Below are 24,854 nucleotides of genomic sequence, written 5' to 3'. Positions count from 1 at the left end.
TCTCAGCTGTCTTGGTGTATATCCTGAGTAACTTCACCGAAGACGGTTTTATTCTGGATCTGCACCAGTGTAAATGAGAATCGTTAAAACATTATGAATGTTAAACTTCTGAGTAATTTTAAATGGCACAAGCATGTATAATACAACAGTATCTGCAACCGAATTATGTAAAGTGTCTATCAAGATCTTTGTTAAGGAATGTATGATATCTCTAGTGCACACTGAAGAAAAGGAAACAGAGACTATGTGACAGTATATTTATTCCTGCTTCCAGGTGAGATAGCACTGTTGCTCAATCGTCCCAGGGCAGCCACTGTAGTGGCACGTGGGCCACTGAAGTGTGTAAAGCTGGATCGTCCTCGCTTTGAACGAGTGCTTGGTCCTTGTTCTGAAATCCTGAAGAGAAACATTCAGAGATACAACAGTTTCATTTCTCTTACCGTCTAAGCTATTCCTTTGGGAACGCTGCCTTTGTGTGACCCTGTGCACTTAAATTTGACCTGTGCAGCTCAATAGCTTTATGAAGAGAAAAAAGTGTGCATTTTATGTGTCTTTTTCTGTCTATGTCTGATGCACTGGATATAAAGTCAGATGTTATGTGTCATTAAAGTAGGACAACAAGCTTTTGGATAAGACTAGCTGTTAGGATTGTTTATGAATGGTTAGGTTTTCGGCTTCCAGGTAAGATTGCTCTGTGTTACCCTGTAAAATACTTTCATTGTGCATTTTTAGCTACTTAAAAATACATCTGAGTCTCTATTTCTCCATTTATTTTAGCTTAGTCTCCTGAAAGTTAGTCCTATCCATCTTTTGTCAATTTTTTTTACGAATATACATCCCCCTCTGCCCTTCAGTTTAAAATGCTCTTCACTTGTTACGGGAAGTTTACAAAACACCGCATGACAAAGGACAGTTGCACAATTTGAGGGGGAAGGCAAGAGGAAGATTTTGATCATTCCAATACTCCAAGAAAGAGTAGAACTTTGAATCATTTTGTCTGTTAAATATACTGGGCCAGATTTGTCCCTGATGCAAATTCTTTGAAGGCAGTGGAGTTACACCAGGGATAAATTTGGCCATGCTCCATTTCAATTTTGAAAGTGAAGATTTCCAGGTGTTTGGGGGATTTTTTTGTAAGCATTTAAGTGTAGCCATTAGTTCCCAAAGTGGGTTGCCCTGAGCCTTTTCAACTAAGAGCCTGAGCCAAAGCCCACTGATGTCAATAGGAGCTTTTCCATTGACTTTAGTGGGCTTTGAATCAGGTCCTAAGACTTTTGAAGCATCATTCTATACACCAAAATATCATCATCAGCGTTTTCTGAATAGTATATAAAAAGCTTGAGCGATCATGCTAGAAAGCACATCAAAGATATTCAATGGTAGTTTGGTATGAAAATGTTTTACATACAGTCCATTTACTCCAGTTAAAATACCTTTGCTTTTGTATATGATCGAGGTTTTTCGAAAGCCAGACATATACTTTCAAACGAATCATCCCGGAATTTACTATGCTGCCTCTTGTCAAAAAGACGAGCACTGTGCAAGAGACTAGTCAGGCCCTGATCCTGCAATGAACGGCATGTGCTTGGACCCCTGCCCCTGGGCACAGCCCCACTGACTTTGTTGTGGCTCTGCACAGGCACAGGTACCCTCTTGTGTAGAAAGCAACAAAGAGTCCTGTGGCACATTATAGACTAACAAATGTATTGGAGCATAAGCTTTCGTGGGTGAATACTCACTTCGTCAGACTAGCACGGCTACCCTCTGATACCTGCCTCTTGTGTAGGGCTTTCTGCAGAACCAGGCCTTAGCCTGCTGTGCAGCCCTCCAAGATTTGAACATTTTAGATCATTCCTTTGGGGAAATTTTCCATTGAAGGAAAACTCAGTTTGATCACTGTGGCAAAGAGTGCATCCAACTACCATAAATACACCTTTTGATTATGGTAAAGCCATATTTCTCTGTTTATTAAAGCATCCTCCTATTTGATGACAGTAAGAATTTTTAATATCCTTCCTTCATTATGTGCTGAAATTACAAATTAAACAAGGCAGACAGAACCTTTTTTAAATCAAAGGGGCTAGTCAAGAATATGGCTAAATTAACTAAAACTGAAAAAGTTCATTATGCTCTTTTAACCTAAATTTACAAAAATTCCTTTTGGAATTTTCCCATCAAGAAAACTCCTTGGGCTCACTACTACAACCCTCAGAATAATCTTCGCTGAGCTACATAAATCCACGGACTTCAGGATCAGGCCTATCATAATTTCAATCTATTTAATTGATTTCAGTATGTTTTTAGTGATCCCAGTAATCTCTATTTATTACTATTATTTATTATGAGTGTTATGCTTCTTGCATGGATTATGAAATGTGACCAGTCAAAGTGTTTTGTTTTCCAACTTGCAATTTCATGACAAAACATTTATATAGACAAAAATCCACCAGACACGTACATTCATGTAAAAAACTCATTCTTTGCTTAACCATTTTTGTATTTTCCTATTCTGTGCAATTAAAAAAAAAATGTAAAGGTTACCACTCACTCATGTATGCTGTTTTATCTCTTGCGTTTCTGCTGCTGTATTGGTAAAAATCTGTGAGCGTTTGGAATAAAATGCAGGAAACATTTCAGCATTACTTAGACATTGAGTGTATTAATCTCACTGTTGAGAGTTAAATATACACACATACAAAACAGATACTTTGCTTTGAACTTTTAAAGATAATGAAAATCCGATTTGAATTACAATTCTGTTGTAAACAATCTGAAAAGACGTAACCATTTAACAGCAGAATTCCTTTGATGTAAGGGGAACAGTCTATTCCATTTTAAAGAGTATTGTAATATTTGATATGGATGATGCGACAGAATCATGGTATGAATAAAATTCTTGTACGTTATATGTGGCGCTTGTGAACTTCTTAACAATGGAAGTTGTTGTATTTAAAAATCTGAATATTGTAATAAAAAATTTGAGCTCTATTGGAAAAAAAAAACCCAGGGAGCAGACTAATGTATTGGGTAATGTAATGTAAAAACAATCAGAGTAGGGAAGAGGCAGATAATCCCAATGCTGTACAGAAAGGGAGACTGCTCTGTTTCTCTCTGCACTCAGTAAGGGAAAAAACTCATGCTTAAATGTTATATAAGCAAATGGGCACCATACTCCCTCAAGCTGTACTTGAGTATTTAGGGTATTTAGGCCCCAAATCAGCAAGGTGCTTAAGCACATGCCTAACTTTACATATGTGAACAGACTCATTGAAGTTTTAGAGACCCTGTACTAAGCCAGGAGGACTGAAATCCATGGGACTGCCCATGTGCGAGGCATAGGCTTAAATACCTTGTTGAATCAGGGCTTTAATTGGACGGAAAATCTTTCTCAGGGCCAAATGCTGCCCTCTTTCCCCCAACACGTACAAAGCCCAAGGCCTTGCCCGCAGTGGGGATTTGTGCTGACCACACCTTTTGATGGCCAGCCACCTATGTATCGGCACCCTCGTTCAAATCCCTAGTGGAGACAGGCAGAGCCACTTTTTGCAGCAGTGAAGCATCTCAGGCCAAGCTGCGTCCATGCCAATGGCAGAGTATAGTGGTTTACCCTGTTTAAGCTAGCCGTCCTGGGGGCTGAAATCGGGACAAATCCCCAACGGAGACAAGGCCCCCAAATGAACTGCCTTTAGGCAGGACATCTAAGAGGGGCCAGAGGAAACTTTCTGCCCGTCTAACCTGGTGTCTTGGTGAGGAGCAGCTATTCAGTAACCCACTGCCACCAGCAGCTCATTGGCTGTAGTATCAGATGGGCTCCCTGTGCATCCCCTAAAAGGTGGGCGGGTTCTCCAGCCTGCCACCCAGCATTTCTGCCATCAGTGAGGAGCAGCATGAAGAGTCACTCTGATGCCTCTCTGTGATGTCCCACATACACTGGGATCATGGGTGGTTCCTCTGTGTCTAGGGCTTTCCACCTTACCATTTTGGAGTATCTTATTTTCTCCCCTTTGCTATGATTCAGGCTGCAAGGATTCATCTTTCCTGAGAATTACTCACATTACATAGTAATCAGAAGTGACCGCTTTCTCTGAGCTTCTTCCAGAATGGCATTACTATCATATGCTCCCAGAAGAGGATCTTACCGCCTCTCATTGTCCCTGGGTTTTTTTCACCTTCCTCTGCAGCATGGGGCATGGGTCACTTGCAGGTTTAAACTTGTGTAAATGGTGAATTCCCTGTAACTTGAAGTCTTTAAACCATGATTTGAGGAGTTCAGTAACTCAGCCAGAGGTGAGGGGTCTATTACAGGAGTGGGTGGGTGAGGTTCTGTGGCCTGTGATGTGCGGGAATTCAGACTAGATGATCATGATGTTCCCTTCTGACCTTTAAATCTATGAGTCACTCCCAGGATTCTTGTTTTGGCTGGCTTTGTTTATGCCATAGTCATTTGAGCAGTACTCCAGTACAGATGGTAGAGGATTTTTTTCCTGTGGAATTGTAACCCTAGAATTTTTTTTTAAACAGACATACATGGTTGAACGTGGTTTAGTCTATAGTTGTTGTATGATCTATGTATGTACTTTTGGAAATGTATGCTGCTTTCTACAGATCGGTGTACAAGGCCCCTAAAACTGTGTAATTGTGTCAAACCCTTTAATCTTCAGTTTCTTTTTTCTCCCAAACGGAGTTGGACTCTTTGCCATCAAGGGTGGTGGGGATGTCTGGGAGAACCAGAGTTTTCTGAGGATAATAAAAAACTTTGATTAGTTTCATGTTTGGATTTTTTGCAACAAATGTCCACTAGGGTTTCAGATGGGATTGTACTTGGGCAGTGCCAGAGAGCCTATGCTTCTATTTTTAGCACACTAGCTCAATCACAGCTAGCGTGGGACTGTCTTCTTGAGCTGGAAATTACACCTCCAGTATAGCCATCACCTAAGGGTGAAATACATCCCTGTGCAGAATCTTAGCACGAGGCCTATGCATCCTGTACGTTCTTTTTTGAGTTCTTAAGTGGTGCCAAGCCCTGGTGGTGGCCTCCTTGGCACAGAGGTGAGTTTCACCCCAATGCACATTTATGTGTAATGTCAGAGGAAGGAAATATTATCTCTTGTTATAAGTGCAGAGGCAAAACCAAGACATGCCTTGTAAAAATAGCCATAGATTTTATGGTCATTTTACTGTGATGACTATATCACTATTGTACTGACTTTGGTGTCTGGATGTACGAGCAAGTAGGATGACAATGTTTCGCTGTACTCTTGCTGACACATTGATTGCTAACTGCTTTACAGAGCATGCCTATTATATATTTCAGCTAATCAAAGAGCAGCGTATTCATTTAAGGGTCAGAATGGAGTTTCCCCACAATCCACCTTAAACTCCCAGGCATGCTTTTTTCAGAGTGATCCTGGCAATTCGGAGTCTGTCCATTCCCACCCTGTACCCAAAATACACACACCTGCCCACAAGCTCTCACGGATGTGATCACAGCTGCAATAACTCCTGCAGATCTCACTGCCCTGGGGGACAATGGGTGTGCATTGGCCTTGAGTACGTACGTGTGTATGGGCTTGAGAATCCAACTGTGAAACTTGGGAGTCATGGGAGCTCATCTGCTTGAGCTCTTCACCACCTGGGCTTTTTCACAGCTTCTTGTTGGGGAGTAGGGTTTTATCTGAGGAGTGTGGCTTGCACGACAAACTGGCCTTTCCTCTGAAAAAGCTGGCTAGCCACAGCACCAGCATCTGCAGCCATCTGTGCTTTGCCGGGAAGGCTGAGGATGTTTTGTGCTTGGTTAGATTCCAATACCAGAGTGATCTTGCTGATGTCTAACAGTCTGGATTCAACTTTTTAAAAGAGGCAGCACTTTGCCAGCATCCTCATAAGCTGCAAATGCAAAGCAAAGTATGAATATCTCATCCTATACGGTAGGGTCGCCTACTAGAACTACACAGGTAATCAATTTTGGCGTCACAATTCTCTAACTTCTCCGGAACCGTTTTTTGCTTTTGTTTTAAGTTAAGACAGCACAACTGAGAGTATGTGAATCAAGGAAGAGTCTACAGTCTACATCAACTGGAAGCCCAAGTAACCCACGTTCCTGTATTTACTCAAGTTTAAATTAAATCTGCAGATTTCTCTTTAAAAACATGAATTTTCATGAAGGAAAAACCCCCCAAAAATTGCATTACCCAAGACAACTGCTCATATTCCAGTGTAGAACATATCCAAACATGGAACAACAACATGCCATCTTGTTACAAATGCCAACAATGCTGAATGAATTGGCAGATCCAGTGTTTCTACATAATCTCTAGTCACTACAATATTAGGATAGTGCCATATTTTTTACATTTTCCACTTTACTTGCTATTTTGGTTGAAATGAAAAAGAATCCTCTTTGCAAAAAAACAGATCCAAATAAGGTTAGCTGACTGCATTAGCGTTGGGTGAGAACAGTTTCCTGTCTTTTGCAAGAATTCGCACTTAGACCTGGAAACTATAGATGGATGATGAGATAGGGATTTTCTCACCACTGCTTGCTGTTGCTGGCTGTGGATGTGTATGCTAGTGGCTCTAGGGAAATCAAGCTGAATGCCTTTCAGGGAAGTGGCTACTCCCTATCCTCTTTATACAGAAAATGTATTGTCATTATTTGAAAGAACTTTTGTATTGCCCTTAGACTACAAGTATGGTGATTGTTCCATTAGAAGACATCATGGTGCATAGCAGTGAAATACGACGTACAGTACCATGCATGTGTATTTTCCAGATAAACCGTGAACATGGTGAAATGGCCCTGCAAAGAGTTTGGGCACAATAGCTGCTTTACATTCTTTCATACGTGTGGAATTTATATGGACTGTACTGCAGAATGACTCTGTTACATTACCATGTGTTTAAGATAATGGGATGATTAACTAGCTTTCGAGTGGTTTTCTCTTCTAAGTTAGAGTTGTGGTCCAAAGACAAAATAGCACAGACCTCAAATCAGGCTATGGTCTGCTACTGGCTAAATCCCTCACAATCCCACTAAGAAAGAAAGCGAGAAACCAACAGACTTACACTTTAACAGTGTGGTGGCGTGTGGGATTCCTTTTCCCCTTCCCTCTGGGGAACTGCTAGCTAAGTTGCACTGGGCTAAGGATTTGGCCCCAGCTGAAGACTGTCTGAGTCTTTCCAATATTATATATATATGGACTATGCCCCCACCCTTAATCTGAAATGTGAGCGTTGTCTGTCGCTCCACACAAGTTAGCCTGTGTAACAATGATTGCAAGCCCATGGCTTCAAGCAAAAATCAGTTTCTGTTGTGACCCTCCTCTTGCATACAGCATAAAATCCAGGTGCAAGCGGTGGGTCATACAGTTGGGCAGAAGGCACCTTGTCATGGTGCAAAAGTACGTGTTGGTAGGCCTGGCCTCTGATTGCAAGGTGGGTATGGCTACCTGGGAAGGAGACATGGCTGCTCGTCTACCTGGCAAAGCTGTAAATTGCCAGCAGCAGCCAGTGCTAGCCAGCAGCAGCAGCATCCCGCATATTGCTCCTACTGAGACAATCAGTCAGATGCCCCCACCACATATTGTGATGGCCCAGTGTGGGAAACTCTGTTATTAAATGGCAGGAGCAATGTATCCTGTCCTGGACACGTGGCCAGCTAAGCACTGGACCCTCCCTTGGCACTTGGGTTTTAGGCTCTAAGCCCAGAGTTTAGCCCTTAATGAAATAAGACAGGACAATATCAGATGAGCAGGATTTTTTTTTTTTTTGGAACATCAGTTTCCATCAGTTCTCGAGGAGCATGAGAATTGGCACGACAAAGGCATATTTGTAAGGGCTGACGAGATGTAGTGGAACCTGTGCTTGGGTAAACTTTGCCCCATCAAAATAGCCGTAAAGAAACCGCCTCCTCATTACAGAAAAGCTGTTATGCCCGGAGCATATTAAATTGTATATGCTTTTTCTCAAGGCTAAAGAATTGCAGCAGTGACAGCAGCTGTGGCTGCTGGAACCAAGCCACCGCATTCAGCTAATGAAGGCCTTGCTGAGGATGAGGTGGGGGAAGGAACACAGCTGAATGTATTATTCAGAGACCCACGCTGAAATAATGTGCTAGTATTTAGCCTGTGTAGTATGAAAAAGGTTACTGCACAGTCACCAAGTAGCAGTGTCTTGGCCAGAGAGAGCAGCAAAGATGATTAGTTGACTCATTCGCCAAGTTTGATTCTTAATGCCTGGAGGTTCTGATTCCTACTTGTAAAGATGAGGGAGGAGTTTTCCCCCTGGTTCCCCGAAGAAAGCACTAGCACTCAGCCGTGGTAGCAGAGCTGTGCTGTGAGGTAAGGGTTTGGCCCATGGTTACTGGATTGGCTTGATCCTGCACAACACCGACAAATGCAAAGCACAGTGCATATAAGCAGAAGATTAAAAGTAGCAAGCAAGCGGGATCTGCAGGGCAAGCCATTCCTTCACGAACGTGAGCTCTGCCGACAGCTATCCCAGTACAGCTGCTTGGTAGCAAGTGCAGCCCAAGAAGGAAGAATGCAGCCTCATTAGTGTGATGAGGATCACACTTAAACCCATGTCACCTCAGGCAATTCCACTCTCCACCTTCACTGTGCCCCTTTCCCTCTGCACACTTGAGAAAAAGGGAGTGGGGGTACAACAGGCTTGGGACTGTCGTCCAGCCAGCTGTCAGGCTATGGCAAGCGCTTAACCTCACCTGAGCCCACATTTGTTGTCGATCACAGCAACTCCCTGCACTACGCCTGGATTTGCAGAACTCTCCCTGTCACTAAACACTGTGGAAGTAGAGCTTTTTCTCCGACAACACCCTTGTACTCTACATGCAGAGGATACACAACAGGATCTAAAGATCTCTCATCACCGCTTCACACAACCTTGGCCTCTTTGTGCACGAGTCTTATCACTGACATTCAAAGTCAATTACTTTTTCCTTAGTAGTCAGATCTCTGAGCCTCGATCTCCGGCCCAATTTTTTCTGGACTTCCCTGATCCTAGAAGGCCTCATGTTAGCGCTACAGCCATTGCAGCAGAGGGGAGCCGGACATGTCACCTTCTGGAGCCTAAGTCCATTTGAGGGATTGTTCTGGGATGTGGTGAGTAGCTGAAAACTTCTTATGTTTCTCCTGCATTACAGTTTCCTTGAGAGTAGATCTGAATTGATTGGGAGGTGGTGGGGGAATCCTATTTATCCTGTACTTTTGGAAAATAAAGAAAAAACAGCATGAAGCTTCCCTTGGTAACCCATGAGCATTTTAGCAGAGACGGGCTCATCGCAGCATCTCCCAAGCAATAGAGGGCAAAACAAGACAAAATAAATTAGAAATGAGCATTTTTATGATAACGTATTGCAAGTGTCTTACTAATGATGAGTTAGGCTCATAGTTCACACCTTACAACCAAGAAATAAAAGTAAAGATCATGCCTCTGAATGCCCATTTCAGTTTACCTCCAGCCATTCTAGCTGTCCATTCTTTAAAGCAGAGAAGAGATTCATGGCTCTTCTCCAATGCAAGCAACTTTCTTTTATAGCCTATGGGATAAGGAACCTTTCGCATTGTGTAGGTATGGATAAAATGATTCAGTAAAATAAAATTCATATTCAGCTGCTTTTAAAGAAGATTATGGCAGATTAGCTAACTAATCTACAGTGAATCCCTTCTTCAGTGATTTCAAAATGTAAACAAATCCAGCCACTTGTCTTTTGTGTATAAATATTTACCATGGATTATATTAAGATTAATGGTAGGTGATATTTGCAACAGTGGTTTTACTTTGTGACATGCGACATTTGGTAATATAAAACCTACTAAAGGAAAAATGTCTTCAAGAAAGCATTTAATTTAAGCAGATGGGTTGTACAGTTATAACACAGCATGTTAACAGTTTGAAATAGGCAGTTACTATTACCTAAAACGGAGGGAAGCTGCTTGCTTGGTATAGAGTACAATTGACTGGGATTATTAAAATGCATTTGTAAAATCTGCACTAGACCATAGGTTTAAATTCATTTTAGCGAATGATGACATAACTACCAGCAGCGTGGGTAATATGGAGCATGTATACATATAGAGTATGATTTTCAAAAACTCTAAGCATTAATCTAACTGCTCCCAGAGAAATCAATGGAAATTTTACTACAAATTTTATAGGATCAGTTGAACAAAGGCTCTGTGCTTTTAAAAAATCCCACTCGTAATCTATAAAATGCTTCAATAAATAACAACAATAAAAATGACCAAATTACCTTTCTCTCAGAACTTTACAGTTCAGTTTTTTCCCTAATCAGGCTACTGGAACAAGACATCTAAGACCTTTTTATTAAGGGTGAGGTTAATTATGAGAAACTGATGAGTTCTACTAATTGATCTTACCTTTGTAAATTAATACAATTCTAGCAATCTACCAAAACTTGACTGTTTTTTGCCTTGGAGACCATGGGCATCATTCATACGTTATAACTTCCAGGCCGCTCATCAGATCTGAGCCCTTATTAAACATCTGGAGCAAACTACTTTACAATTAATATATGGCATTACCTTTAACCCTTATAAGTCTATGGGAGTTAAATCTAACTGGTCATACATTCAGAAGGGCCACAGACATACAGCAGACCATTGCTAATCTTCACAGACCAATGAAATTCTGATACTGGGCTGGAGTATAGGTAGTTTGGATGATGTCATAGCCAGTGTGGGAGCAGCAAGACACCTCCTGGCCCCTTTCTCTTTCATTCATTAATGTACTGAAACAGATCAAGGACATTTATACTTGGCTGGTGTTGTGCCTGCTCCTCCCCCGCTGCAGCACGCATTAGTCCGCAAACCTCTCCAATATACCAATAACCAGTACAAGTCAGTGAGGCTCCACGTTCTATGGTTTTAGATCAGACTTGAGCTTTAGATGCAAATCATGCCTGTGAAAGCAGGACGCGGCTACCACAAAGGCAGGATTGAGCCTTAGGGCTGGAACACCAGCGATAACAGTAGCTTCACATTTTGTAAGCGGATAAATATGATTTTGGTCTGTTCAAAGTCATTTTCTGCAGGTACTGGTCCCTCAACTGAGTGGCACCTGTGAAAGAGAAATCCATAAAGAGTTGGGTGTAATGTGAAAGCTGAAAATGCTTAATATTTTGGGACTTCACCTTTCCAGGACTTTCAGCAGGACTGTGAACCTGAGCCATTCATTGGCAAGTCTATTTTTCCTACGAGAGCAGAAAATGCGGAAATCTTTGTAGACTAGTGGTGCATTTTCCTGCAGATGTGGGATTTTTCACTGACTCACCGGCTGTATAGAGAACTCTTTAGTGTATGAGATAAAAGACCCTGTAGCTGACCCCTAAGAGAACTGCATATGCCAGTAACTCTACTGTATGAAAGCTCCTGTGTATGCTGTATTCCAAATACAAAATTTAATTGGAGAGGGAGGCAAAAAATCCCTGTGTGAATATCGTGCAGCTCTCTGGAGCAGGGAGTTAAAGGTCAACAAGTACAATTCTCTTGCTGTGACACGTGCTCTGGTGCCAAATCTCATTTAATCTGCAGACCTTGTGCAGTGAGGGGGAAGAGCTGGAAGGGGAGTGAGGTTATGTGCAGTAGGTGTCAGGAGCAGAGCTTACACTTCAAAAAACAAGGCACAAGATGCAGTTTCTGAAGGAGCAGAGCCTAAAAGCCAGTGCTTCATAACCTTTGGCAGCAGCATCACAGCATGCCTACACCGTGGTGTTTAGAGGAGTGTCTGACACTGATCAGGTGTGGGCCTTTCATCATGGTGGCTTTGTCTGAGGAGGACCAGGTAGGCCCACAGAGCAGTACCACTTCTACTGTTACTTCCCAAAGAGTGAGGCGGGGCTCGTGAAGCTTTGGGTTGTGTCTCGGAGGATTTTGTGTCTATTACGCTATCAGTGGAGCATCTAGTTACAATGAAAACAGCTGTTAGGAACCTAGGAAAAGAGAAACCACCTTTCCATATGGAAGCGAGCCCCTTCCCACCCATAGCATAATGAGCACCATTTCATCCTCTTATTGAAGCGACAATCTGTTTAAAATAAGAGATTTCTAGAGTCTTCTCAGACACACTCTTTTGCTAAATGACTTCTGATATGGTTTCTGTTCTCTTTGTTAGATTACGTTATAGGAATCTAGGTTGGAGAAACAATGATTCATATTTAGATCATCCATCCACCATCTGATATGTGTTGTCATCCAAAGGTAAAGGAGGAAATGATATTGTTATTCTCTGTTGTGTTAATGCTGGGAACTTGAAATGCTTGATGGTGATTTATCATCACAATCAAATTACTATACGCAGAAAAGAAAAAGGGCTGGGTTTTGTAGCAGCCGTAGTTATCAGAAGACGAACATTTGAATGGTTGGCAATTTATTATTTAATTTATACAATGTAATGTTTATATTTGCAGTAATGCCCAGAGATGTCAAGCTGGGGCCCCAGTGTGGTAGGGTCTGTACAAACACATAAGAAAACATGGCCTCCACCAAGGCTTATGATAATTATTTGATGATAACAGTGCATTATGGACCCAAGCATGTACAGTTTGCTTTACCAACAAATAGTTTATCATTACATGTTTGTTGCCCAGCCTAAAATGACCATGTGTTTCTTCCATGCTGGAAAATGAGGCTTATGCTCCCACTGGCTTCAGTGGGAGTTTTGCCTGAGAAAGAGTTGCAGGATCAGGCCCTTTGATTTTAACAGACAGAAAAAAATCTGTCTCCTCCCCATTTTTGCCTCTGGTCTAATATTCTGAAAGGCTGTCTGGATCTGTAGAATCTAAATCAGACATAGGGGTAGTGGGGGTCTCAGAAACCTCCTTGGCAAGACTAAATGGAGCATTGCCCTTTGATGTGGTTTATTGCATCCCCTGTCTCGAGAGATGAACCTTTTTTGGGGGGTGGGGGGTGGGAGGAAAATCCTACTTCCAGCATGAGTAACTGTTACCCAAGCAAATGCTGGCTAGAGTGCCAATTACATGGTACATAGTCTTATTTCAGAAGGATCTACAAAGCCAAAGTATTGAAAGCCTTCTGTATTGTAATTTTGGAAAGTGTGATATTCTCTTACAGTGGGAAATTTGGGGCGTGATTTTCAAAAGCACTCACAGTTGGCCTAATTCGGCCCTTGCTGAAGTCAATAGCATGACTTTCACTGACTTCAGTGAGAGCAGAGTTAGGCTTTGAAAATCCTGCCTTTAACTTTTCCCCATTATTTCCTCATACAATGAACAAAATAGCTCAATAGGTTGTCCCCCCCCCCCAGCTCTGCTCATACATTTTGACTATTCATAAAAAGAGAGAACCAACCCGCCCTCTGTTTTCCCAAATGCTGGGATTGATGTGGGATGTTGCTGACCATTTCGTTTGTATTTGTTTACATCACGAGTAACTCAGAGTCACAATAGTTTATTGTAGAGCAGGGGTCGGCAACCTTTCAGAAGTGGGGTGCCGAGTCTTCATTTATTCACTCTAATTTAAGGTTTCGCGTGCCAGTCATACATTTGCACATTTTTAGAAGGTCTCTTTCTATAAGGCTATAATATATAAGTAAACTATTGTTGTATGTCAAGTTAATAAGGTTTTTAAAATGTTTAAGAAGCTTCATTTAAAATTAAATTAAAATGCAGAGCCCCCCCGGACTGGTGGCCAGGCCCCGGGCAGTGTGAGCGCCACTGAAAATCAGCTCGTGTGCCACCTTTGGCACGTGTGCCATAGATTGCCTACCCCTGCTGTCGTGTATAGGAATTGGATAGTATCTCTTTAAGTAGTTCAGGAGCCCTTTTGCATGCCATCCTGTCTCTATAGCTGAAGCCACCAGAACCCAAGAGAATAGCAGTGTTTATAAGTAGCTGGTCATGTATGTTTGTCTGTAGGCAGTAAACACAGTTATTTGGTACTCAACAGTGTCGGCATATTCTTAATGTTGTGTAGGGAATAAAGACCCAGCAATTGGCAATGAGGATGAGATACTACCCAATTCCTATACAGTACAATTACAGACTTGTAAGGATATCACACGGGGTAAAGCAACAATATTCAGGATAAAAATTAAACCAAGGAAAACTTGCCCAGCTAACGAGAAGATCGCCAGAGAGCCCTTTTGGCCAGTGCTAGCAGTTCCGTCGTTATATAACTCAGTGTGTGTTAAAGATTTATTGTCCTTATCCCACCTTATTGCCAAGCTGAAAGTTTCAATTATCTTTTTATGTCTGGCCTTTCCCTAATATGCAATGTTACATTGTTGCTCCTCTTTCTGCAGAGACAGAAAGGGCCTTGTTTTTCAATCATTACACGCACACACTGAACAGCTAGGGGAAGATAACAGAGCATATGTGGCCTGCCTTGATGATTTTAAAGGTTACCAGTCGACCTCTATCTCATCACCTTACCCCCGTCAATCTAGTTAATGGCTCTATCCTTAGCTCTTCAGAAATGTATCCAGCTTCCTCGGCAATGGACTCATGATTTTATTGCTGACCTTAGCAATTAATACCCTTATTTCATTCATCTTGAGTTTCAAGCTAATCTGTACCCCATCTTGACTCTATAGGGCCAAATTCAGCCTTGGTGTAATTCCACTGATTTTGAGACAGTTACACCAGCAGTGAATTTTAGTCCATGATTTCTGCTTTTTGAATCTATTAGGATCTCAAACAGCATACTGGCATCAAGCGATTCTTTTCAAGAACTCAAATTCCTCCAAGACTTTCCCTTAAGCCAGTGGTTTTCAACCTTTTTTCATTGGAAGACCCCTAAAAAATGTCAAATGGAGGTGCAGACCCCTTTGGAAATTCAATGTGTGGTCTCCTGACCCCTACCATAGATGTCTTAGGCTGAAAACTGAACAGAATTCAACTATAAATGTTCCATGGGCTTGGCACGGCATTTGATGCAGCATAAAAAAGAGCACTAAACTGCGGGTTTCTATGGTAACAACAACACTTCCAGGTTTTGACCTGTAGATGGGGATATTCACATACTTTTGATTGATCAGAAAAACGGTATGCCTTTTCTGGGATCTGACCCTTTATTTGGTGGACCTCTTAGACCTAGCCTGTGGACCTCCAAGGGTCCATGGACCACAGGTTGAAAACCACTACCTTAGGGCTTTTGTCCCCAATACTGTGTATACAGATAATAGGCTAATAAATTAATGGAGATATCCTATCTTCTAGAACTGGAAGGGACCTTGAAAGGTCATTGAGTCCAGTCCAGTCCAGTCCAGCCCTCTGCCTTCACTAGCAGGACCAAGTACTGATTTTGCCCCAGATCCCTAAGTGGCCCCCTCAAAGACTGAACTCACAACCCTGGGTTTAGCAGGCCAATGTTCAAACCACTGAGCTATCCCTCCCCCCCCGAATCACCGCACAGAACTCACCCTGTCATTTAAAGAGCTAGTCAAATTCTTTTCGTCCATTTCTTTTTCAGTACAAAATACCTTATTGACCAAATAGAAATTTTTGTGAAAAAAGGTCCACTTTGGGCAAAAATGTTCTGAGTTGTCATCAAAAAATTGAAAACGGATGGAGTGGGTGGGGCTTGTGCTCTGACTCCGCCCATGCCCCTACACACCAGTGAGCACAACAGAGCAGCTGAAAGAGAGGGAAGTCATCTCTGCAAGGGATAAGGTTGATTCAGATTCCTTCCCCCTGGAGTAAGGGAAGAACCTTACACAGGACTTGTGACAAAGTCCTGACTGAGCCCTATGAGAGTCACATGAATTAACCTCTGATAGAGCAGGCGAGGTGGAATGCTGTAAGCAGCATTGCATCAACCCATGGTAGCCAAAAGCCTTTGCCTTTTTAACGTTAAAAACATTGCACCCAATGACTTGCTCTGCTGAGTGGTGCACAGGTAATGACATTTCTTTCTACTGAACAGTGTGTGCCTCAAGCTGCTGTTAAACTCATTTTTTAAATACAGCATTTTTGATTATTTCCTATTCACTTGATATGTGACCAAAAGCGATCCAGTCTTCCCCTGTTTTAGCATCTGCTAAAACCCTCGGACCAATCTCCTCCTCTAACAAAAAGTATGTGGAATTGGCTACAAAAGAAAAATTCCTCTTCTGACAACACTTAAAAAAGCAACAAAACTCCTTTTTTGCTTAAAAAAAGAAAAAGCAGGTAAAGAACTCTGTTCCACTGCGGCTGTCCAGCGGGCTCCATCCTAAATGAGATCTGCAGTGTCCCTTTAACCATTGCTTTCCCAGGCCTTATTTTAATTGATTAATCCTCCAAAAATAGCGGCAGAAAGAGGAAGCTACTGGGAAGGCTGGTGACAGCAATACACACGACATAATTGATTTTGATCTTTCAGAAAGTCTTGCCTGGAGCCTGCAGCTGAAAGTCTGAGCTTTAAGGATTCAGGGTAGGACATGGAAATGATAAAATACATGGTTTAAAATAGAAAACTGAGCAATGGAGATCAGTTAACAGTGTGTCCGCCTGTGTGGGGGGAGGGTGGGAAATAGGGGTCAGTAGGAAAGACTTTTCCTCTTTTTTATTCTGAATAAATGACCCACAGAAAAAGAGAGAGCGCACGCAGGTAAACTTGCAAATGCTGATGGCACTAAATCAAAATAAAGGCAAATGCAAATTTATATCCGTGCTTATAAAGACATATAATGGCAGTCATATATGCAAACCAGAGAGAGAGAGAGATTGTAATGGGTTATACTGGCCCTTTAAGCCCAGAAGGGTAAATCTCAGGGGCCAGGCTACCCCATTCCAGGCGTTTTGCAGCAGACAGAGACTCAGGGACCGACAGAGGCAGATGCTGGGAGAGAGGAAGCAGTCCCAGGGTAACAGCTGGTGTCTGGAAAACCCCATGCTAGTGTTCTCTTCGGAGTCTGGGACCAGGAGTCTTGTGGTATAAGGTGGGGTAAGGTTCCTTTTCTCAGCCAGTCAGGAAAGTTCTGGGAAAGATGGTCTCATATAATGTGCCTCTTCCCTCAGAATGGGGAGAGGCTGCTTTCCAGCTAATCTCTCCCTGGCCAGAGAGAATGAGACTGAATTGTTTTGACTCTGCTGCAAGCAGTGGAGGAGTGTCAGGAAAACGGTGCCCAACACTGATGCCTAGGGAGAGGAGAACATGTTGTTGTGAAGGTTTTTTCCAAGTTTCATTTCTCAGCGCGGCTTTGTAGCCAGTGTGGATGGAAGCAGTTGAAAGGGCCGGCTCTGGCTCTCAGCGTGATACATAGCGATAAACCAAACACAACTCCTAATGGTAAAAAAACATAGTCTGACGCAGACCATTATCCCATTATGTACAGCATGAAAAGACTGAAAGGACATACAAAGGCATTGTAAATGCCTTGTGTGGTGCATGCACCGCGGTGCTATTAACATTCATGGGATCTGTGTGGGCATCAAGAGAGGGCACTCCTGAGTGAGGGCAAAGGAGATGAAATGGAACTGACACGGGAGGTGTGTAGGCTCCTGAAGAGAGCAGCCTAAAACTATCCAATTAAACAACCTGTCTGACTCGGTGGCTCCTTTGGGAGTTTTGTCCCCGCGAGGATCACTGGAAATGGCCCTTAGCTGGGTGACAGAGCACCTGTGCGACTCTCTAGCAAGTCCTCCAGATGACTCCAGGAGCAGGGTTTGGCTTGGTGAACTCACACTCCAGCCCTCCTCATTATGAGGGAAGGGCGCTGTGAGATGCAGCCTTTATAGGGGGGAAGAGAGATAAGGGGAAAATGGGGATCAGAAGATTCAGTGGACATGACGTATCCCCTCAGAGGTGAAAATGTTGGAAACTGACAAAAGCCAAGGAACCTCTGAAGTAAAATACTGAAAATCCCCCTTAATCTGCTCTGTTGCACCTAAATCCTGCAGGGAGAGATTTCAAATGCCACCCTTACCGTACAGCTTAGACAAAATAGAATAATAACGGGACAAAATTCAGCATCAAGGCTGAATGGCTTGTCTTGTATTCACTTACATTCGATCCTTAGTAGCATGTAATGCTGCCTCGTCTTGTGTACATTCATCTTCCTTCTTAATTTGCAGCTAGATTAAAAAATAATTATAAAAACTCTGCTGTGAAAGTGAATTGGCCACAATAAATTGACATTTTGGATCTATTACAGCCTCTTGTGTCATGTGCCTAGGACTAGAGTCTGATCGCACACTGGGTTTATGCTACTATAACTCCACTGACTTCAATGGGATTATTTCTTATTTAGGATCTGTTACAAAACCTATTGAAATCAATGGAAAGACCCTCCCAGACATCAACTGATCCAGGATCAGACCTTTAAACCAGCATAAGTGGGATCAGAATTAGGTCTTTGGTGTATGTAGTTACAATCCTTATGAGAATTAGCTATTCTAAAAATGGCTGAGAAAGTTAACTTTGAAAAAAAAATGAAGTGTATTCCCTGTGGAAGCTGGCAGCCTGACAGCACTGGAAACTGAATTTCCCTAACCACAGAGCAGGCAAAGTATGGCGAGTGCCACTCTGAGCCCATTCTGCCATTGAGCTCTAATCCTGTTCTGGGAAGACCACCTGGAGTGCCGAGAAGGTAATTTGTGCCTTCATGCCTCTTTAGTCCTGGGCCTCTCTGCCAAAGGTGTTATGTCATGGGGGTGTTTTTTCTGATGTGAACATATGTATGCTAGAAATTGGACTGAGACCCCATAGGTCACCGAAGATCAAAGCTGAATTTTGAAGCAGTGACACAGAAGTAAAAGCCTCCTGATCTTATTACCTGTCCCTCGAGCCATCTGGTCTCCCATCTCAGCCATTTCACTTCTTTTCCAAATGCCAAAAATGATTAGCCCCCATTATGAAGTAAGGGCTTTTCAAATGGAATTTACAGCCACTTTTGAGCTCTCTGAGCCCAAAATAAAGAATTGCAAGATGCGATACAGAGAGTTAGTCATAGCAAAAGGTTTTTCTGATGACATTTAGGGTGAATGAATGACTCTGGGACTTAGAGGGAGGAACAGAAACTGAATTCCAGACAGTTGGGAAAGCAGAAATGAAATAGCAAACTCCTACTGTAGGGCGGGACCAGGAATCCAAGATATGGGGAACATAGAAGTTGGGGAATGTGCGGTTATGAGGTCAGAAAGCTGGGCTGGAGAGAGCTTCTTCCGCTCCGGGTCTTCGGCGGCAATTTGGCAGCGGGTCCTTCACTCGCTCCGGGACCCGCCGCCGAAGACCCCAGGCCCCCTGAATTCTTTGGGCGGCCCTGGTAGCTGAGCAGAGATTTGGGAATGAAAAGCAAGGAAGGCAAGTGAGGCAGGACAAAGGATTATAGATGTAGGGAGAGGAGGAAGGAAGGGAATGGAAAGAAAGAAACAGAATGGGTACAGAGTAGAAAAGAAGAAATGGGAGACATAGACTGTGTTATAAACAGGAGTGTAGTTAGCGATTTGAAATGCATGCACACAGTGTCTGGTGTGTTGCCTATAACCTTGCAAGCTACAGCAGCCATTATACATCACACAATCATTAACGCAACAGATGCCATCAAAGATACCTAGCAGGGTGTTAATATAATGCCTGATGAAGAAACCACCTGCCAGTTTGGCATGGTGTCCCAGGAAAGATACACAAGTCCTAGTGATTTTGCATTATTTAATAAAGCATCTATTGCTCTCTCAACACACGCATCATTCCCATTTACCTTAATGGGAATTATACACATCAGAGGTGAAACAGAGACATAAGCCCAAAATCTCGACCAACAGGCAAAACTCCATTGCACCCATTTACACCAGCAGAGAATCTGACCCCTAAATATTCTATTCTATCCTATGTAGGGTATTGAGAGGATTTCTGTCTTTATAGATCCTAGACACCAAGGACTTCTTGATCACACTGGTGTAAACCTGGAGTAACTGCAGTGAGTGATGTCAATGGAATTATACTGGTGGGAGAGGAGAATTGGCTTCTACATGTTTGCTACAGAATGGGATTTTATGGAGAAAAGAACAGTTTGCTGTCTTGTTTTTATATTGAAAACATCATAGCAATAAAACTGAAGTGTATCATTATTCATTATTTAATACTGAGAAGTGCTGCAGCCCCTTACAGACATGCAGGAGAAAGTATCCCAAGGAGCTAAAGGTTGCATAAGCAACTTGCAATCCAGCCCCTGGAAGAGCTAGCATGCAGGTGTGTTTTGCCAGAGGCAGAGCATGGACTGAGACTCACAATTCACTCCCTTTTCCCCCCTTGCTCCATGAGAAGTAAGTTGTACCAGTTCCTTTCTGGGTTTACTTCCCCCTTTGCACTGGCTTAGATGTGCTGGCTAGCATGTTGGGGATGGAGAAGACTCTGCCCACTTTGCACATATCTGCACGGTATGGCAACAATCCCCTGACAGCTACTCTCCCTGCCATGTTACAGGTAGCCTGTGCAGGGTCTTAAGGGACTTTTATATCCCTTTACTTCTCTGCATGGGCCCATAGCCAGAGATGCAAAGCAGAGATTTAGGGAGAGACTTATGTTATCTTCTGACCTTCTTCTTTTAACCCTTGCTTCTTTGCTCATGTTTTTATTTTAACACAAGGTAACTGTAGCATCTTACTAGCCTTCCCCCATCCATCTCCTCCCTTGGCCTTATTCCCTCAAACCTTGCAGAGCCATCCCTGTGCTTTGCCTCCTCCCAGTTTCATGGAAGAATTCAGTCATGTGGATAACAGAATTATTTATCATCCGCTCCCATTCCAGGATAACTTGCTGCTTATGGAAAGCACTCAGGAGCACGAGAGATCACACTACAGTTAAACACAGACAGAGCTTAAAGGGTCATATCCTCCCATCGACTTTTACACCGCTCTCCTCATTGATTTCCAACAGGGAAGGAATTCAGCAGGCAGATCAATGGCAGGATCTATTAGTCAAATGTCACCCATTTAAAGGTGAACAAATGCTGAATTCTACAAAGCCAAGGGAGGATGCTGGGGGTGGCTCATCTTTTGCAGAAAAATAGGAAATCCATTTTTCGTGCAGATCCGAATAGAGAATGTATCCTTTCTGATATCTGACCTTTCAGCTATGCTGCTTCGTCGGCTGATTTATAAATAGGTAACACAGGCCACAAGACCAAAGAAACAAGGATCGAGACAACCACATGTGACATAGTTGAAATGGTTTGAATGTTTTGTGCTTCTTTACAAGTTTGTTAACAGCACTTTGTGATATGGCAATCCTAACACTCCCCGGAATATCCATTCAAGTTTTCGCTATGAAAAACAGAAGTGTGTGGAGTCAAGGGTCTGGAATGGGGCCCATGACAGTGAATAGGAATTAGGCTCCTAAGTGCCTGCCTTTTGAAAATGAGATTTTAGGCTCCTAAATCTGTTAGGTGTTACAATGCTGAGTGCCGCAATGCCTAAATGCATGTTAACATCTGAGCCTACATGGCTCTTTGTATTTCAGATTACCAGCTTGTCAAGTGGATATAAAGGAGCAGTGTTGGATTCAGAAAGTGCTTTGAGTAAGATACTAGACAGGGGCAAAGTATTCTTATTCTTATTGAGTTGTGTGACTCAGCAGTTCTTACGCAGAATGCCCCATTGAATTCAATGCCGAAGAACTGACGGCACATGGGCCATTGTTATTATGTATTGTGTTGTGTGTCTGTAGTTTGGACTGAAATGGGCAGTGTTATCATTACCCACAATGTAATAATTTGAGAGCTCACAACAGCTAGAAAGATGGATTAAGAGAAGATTACCTTCAGAAGGACTTTGTTGTTGGCCCCAATCCAGCAAAGTATTTGAGCACATACTTCATTTTAAGCAGAGGGATTCCAATGGGGATACTCCTTTAAGTAGAGTTAAACGTGTGCTGTTTTGCAGGATTGGGAACTTGGGGCTAGATCTTCAGCCACAGCAAATTGATTTACTCCAGCTGAGAATCAGGCCCCCAGGCTTTAAGAAAAAGCCAAAATATGCTTCCAAAAAGGAGCTGTGTAGTGGTAAGATGCACAGCAGTGTTGTCATTGTATCCTTTGAATTACTGTCTCCCCCATCTCTGCATGTTGCCTTAGGATCAGTGGATCAAAGGGCCAGAGATCCAACTATGGAATTTCACAGTCACGACAAACATCTCCAGCTCACCACAAATTAGCCACTTCCATGAAAATGCTCATTGTCCCTGTTAATTTGGTGTCTGTGGACCTGATCCTGCAAGCCCTTACGTGTGCAGTCCCTCCTTCAGTGGGGCTATCCACGTATGGATGGTGTAGCTCTGCTGAGTTACAGGGTAGCATGGATGCAGGAGAGTAAGAATTTAGACTTGCAGCTTTAGCTTTTTAGGCAAGAACTGTCCTGCTGTTTTTATATGGTGCCTAGCACAATGGACCTGAGCTGGGTCAGGTGCTACCAAAATACAAATAATAAGAAATAATATTGCAGTGTTATGGTAGATACCAGGGCTGAGTTACATCCTGGATTCAAATCAAAATGAGAATGATGGTGTTTCCCACTGACTTTGCACTGGTATAAATGACGACACAAGGAGCACAACTATGGAGGATCAGGCCCCAGGGAGTAAGATATATTTACATCCTATAACTATATTTTATACCTTAAACTGTGTTGGCACTCTTACAGGTATTCAGCTAAATGCGCTAACTATCAATGACAAAACACAGGGCACTTTTAATAGATCTCTCCAGTAGGCATGTTAGTTTGACTTGCTGTCATTCCATTGTTCTGTGGAGAAGGGGAGTAGGGAACAGCTTAATATACCACTAAAATAGTGTGCTGCTATGCAAACAACTTGGTTTAATGCCAAACAATGTATCTCACTATCCAGTCTGGCAACCCAGCCACTTCATACACTCAGTCCTGAAGGTGAACTTCGTGTCACTCAGTAGTGATTCCTATCCACCAGGATCCTTTATCCTTGTCTCTAGAGTGGAAATATTATTTGCATATTATACAAATCCTGCCCATAGATTTCTATGTAACAAGGATTTGATCCTGTTCCCATGGAGGTCAATGGCAAAATGCCCATTAATTTCAATGGCACAAGATCAGGCTCTGAATGCAGAAACCATCCCATTAGAAAAGACACTAGTCCATCTCCATAAACACTTTGACTTAAAATACAGGCACCGGAACAGGTTGTACAGACCAGAGGGTCTCTGTACATTCATTGGATAGATCATGTGAAAATTCAGTGGACTCCACCTTACTGATCACTTTTTCTTACCAAAACATTTCAATTGATTTGCATGTGTGATTTTTTGAAGTACCTGTCTCCCATGAAAGTATCTGGAATGCTGTGCAAAATAATAATAAACACAGAGCTCAGTCCAGAACAAATAGGCCAACAGAAGAGCCCAAAAGTAAGATCTGAAAAGGGCGGCATGAATTCCATAGGTGTTACAACTGGATGAGGGCAAAAACCGTCCTTGTTTGCTCTCTTCAGTTCTTGTGTGGTCCCTTGTCACAGGCCACATTTTAAAAGGGGTGACCTTCCACACTGTGCACTTGTAATTTTTTTGCCCATAAACCTGCTGCAGACCTTGAGCCTGTCTCTATGTGACTACAGGAACAAATCAGGCAGTCAACAGTACCGGTAGGTAGGATGATTTGCGCATGTAATTTATTTATGCAGTGTCAAAGCTACAGGAGCAAATTTTGAAGAACCAAACAATGAGCCCCTGGAGAGGGAGGACAGGCCTCAGGCCATCTTAAAACATAGGCCAAAAAAATGAGTGTTCAAAGTCTGACTTCTTTCTCCTTTTAAGAAGTGGGTGAGCTGCCTTTTAAATGCACTCCTTATTTAAAGCCATTTGCCTATGTCGCTTTCCGGATTGTGCTTTTTAGACTGTCCATGGCTTTTATAAATGTTTGGGATTGTTGCTGAAAGACCTGGGATCCTATTCTCTGAGACTGCTCTTTATGGTCTATTTCTGGAGCCATGATGCTTTCTGCTCTAAGTAATTTTGCATCTGCTTTGTGACAGAGCCTTTGTTACAGAATGTGCCCCGTAAATTTCAGCGTTGGTGTCCTTCCGCCTTCAGTAAAACAAATAGGCCATCCAAAGAAGAACAAACAAAACAGGTGACTAATGTTTTTATTATTTTTTTAACATGATTAAGAAGCAGACAAATCCCCAAACTGAAATCAATTTGTACATTAATCTGGGAGGTTTGGCAGGATTAACTTTCACATTTGATTACAAAAATGTAAACTTGTTTTAGATACTTAAAATTCATTCATTAATGTTTGTCAGGCACTCGGATACCAGAGCAATGAGGTTCCACAGAAATGCCTATGAATAAATCAAATCATTAGAGTGGCTGCAGCCAGTTGGTTGGTGGCCATTTTAAAATTGTCCTAAGTCTCACCTGCTGCCTCCAGCCCTTCCTTTAGTTCTCTCTGGCTAACATGTCGGAACCCAGAGGTGCCTTCCCTCCCACTCCTCCCCACTGCAGCTTCTTCCTGCTCTCTCCCAATACTCTGAGACCACTTCCCTCCCAATCCCCGTCACAGCCCCTTGGCCTCTCTCATCACGAACTAAGTCAGGGCACACTTTGTAAAAACATGATTTGGTTTCATTATACCAGTTGACCTAGCCCTGTTTATACTAACTTAGCCTGCACTGGTTTAAAATGGTGTTTGAACTGGGTACAGCAAAGATGATTTGGGCCACAGTGTGAAAAGAACTTTATGTGCAGCTCAGGACTCCACTGTGCTAGGTGCTGTACAAATACAGAACAAAAAGATCGTGTCTGCCCCCAAAAGTTTACAAATTAAGTAAAAATATAATTCAGAACTCTTGTGTCTTCTGAAGTATGGAGAGTCGCTGTTGTCCATAAAAGCCAAAAAAGTGTCCTAC

The 24,854-nt window shown here is 42.5% G+C and overlaps 1 protein-coding gene and 2 long non-coding RNA genes across 3 annotated transcripts in view; 2 read left to right on the top strand and 1 right to left on the bottom strand.

Moving 5' to 3' along the window:
* PRKAR1B (protein kinase cAMP-dependent type I regulatory subunit beta) overlaps nucleotides 1-2,906 on the top strand; it is a 128,064-nt gene extending 125,158 nt beyond the window's left edge. The window contains exon 11 of the mRNA XM_005289159.5: nucleotides 275-2,906. Coding sequence (XP_005289216.1) covers nucleotides 275-447 — 173 coding nt within the window. The 3' untranslated portion in view covers nucleotides 448-2,906. The remainder of the gene's footprint in view (nucleotides 1-274) is intronic.
* A 1,671-nt stretch (nucleotides 2,907-4,577) lies between these two features.
* On the bottom strand, nucleotides 4,578-5,886 carry LOC101939898 (uncharacterized). The gene is made up of 2 exons (XR_255425.2): nucleotides 5,559-5,886; nucleotides 4,578-4,737 (listed from the first exon to the last, which is right to left on the bottom strand). It is a non-coding gene; the product is annotated as an uncharacterized LOC101939898 (long non-coding RNA).
* Nucleotides 5,887-8,256: 2,370 nt separating this feature from the next.
* Nucleotides 8,257-24,074, top strand: LOC135974069 (uncharacterized). Its single transcript, XR_010591197.1, has 4 exons — nucleotides 8,257-9,119; nucleotides 12,151-12,236; nucleotides 21,860-21,978; nucleotides 23,979-24,074. It is a non-coding gene; the product is annotated as an uncharacterized LOC135974069 (long non-coding RNA).
* The last annotated feature ends 780 nt before the right edge of the window (nucleotides 24,075-24,854 follow it).

The sequence above is a fragment of the Chrysemys picta genome, chromosome 10, assembly GCF_011386835.1.
Source record: "Chrysemys picta bellii isolate R12L10 chromosome 10, ASM1138683v2, whole genome shotgun sequence".
In the NCBI taxonomy this organism is placed as follows: Eukaryota; Metazoa; Chordata; order Testudines; family Emydidae; genus Chrysemys; species Chrysemys picta.
The sequence above is the reverse complement of the archived record's forward strand: the minus strand, read 5'-3'. Positions and strand labels throughout refer to the sequence as shown.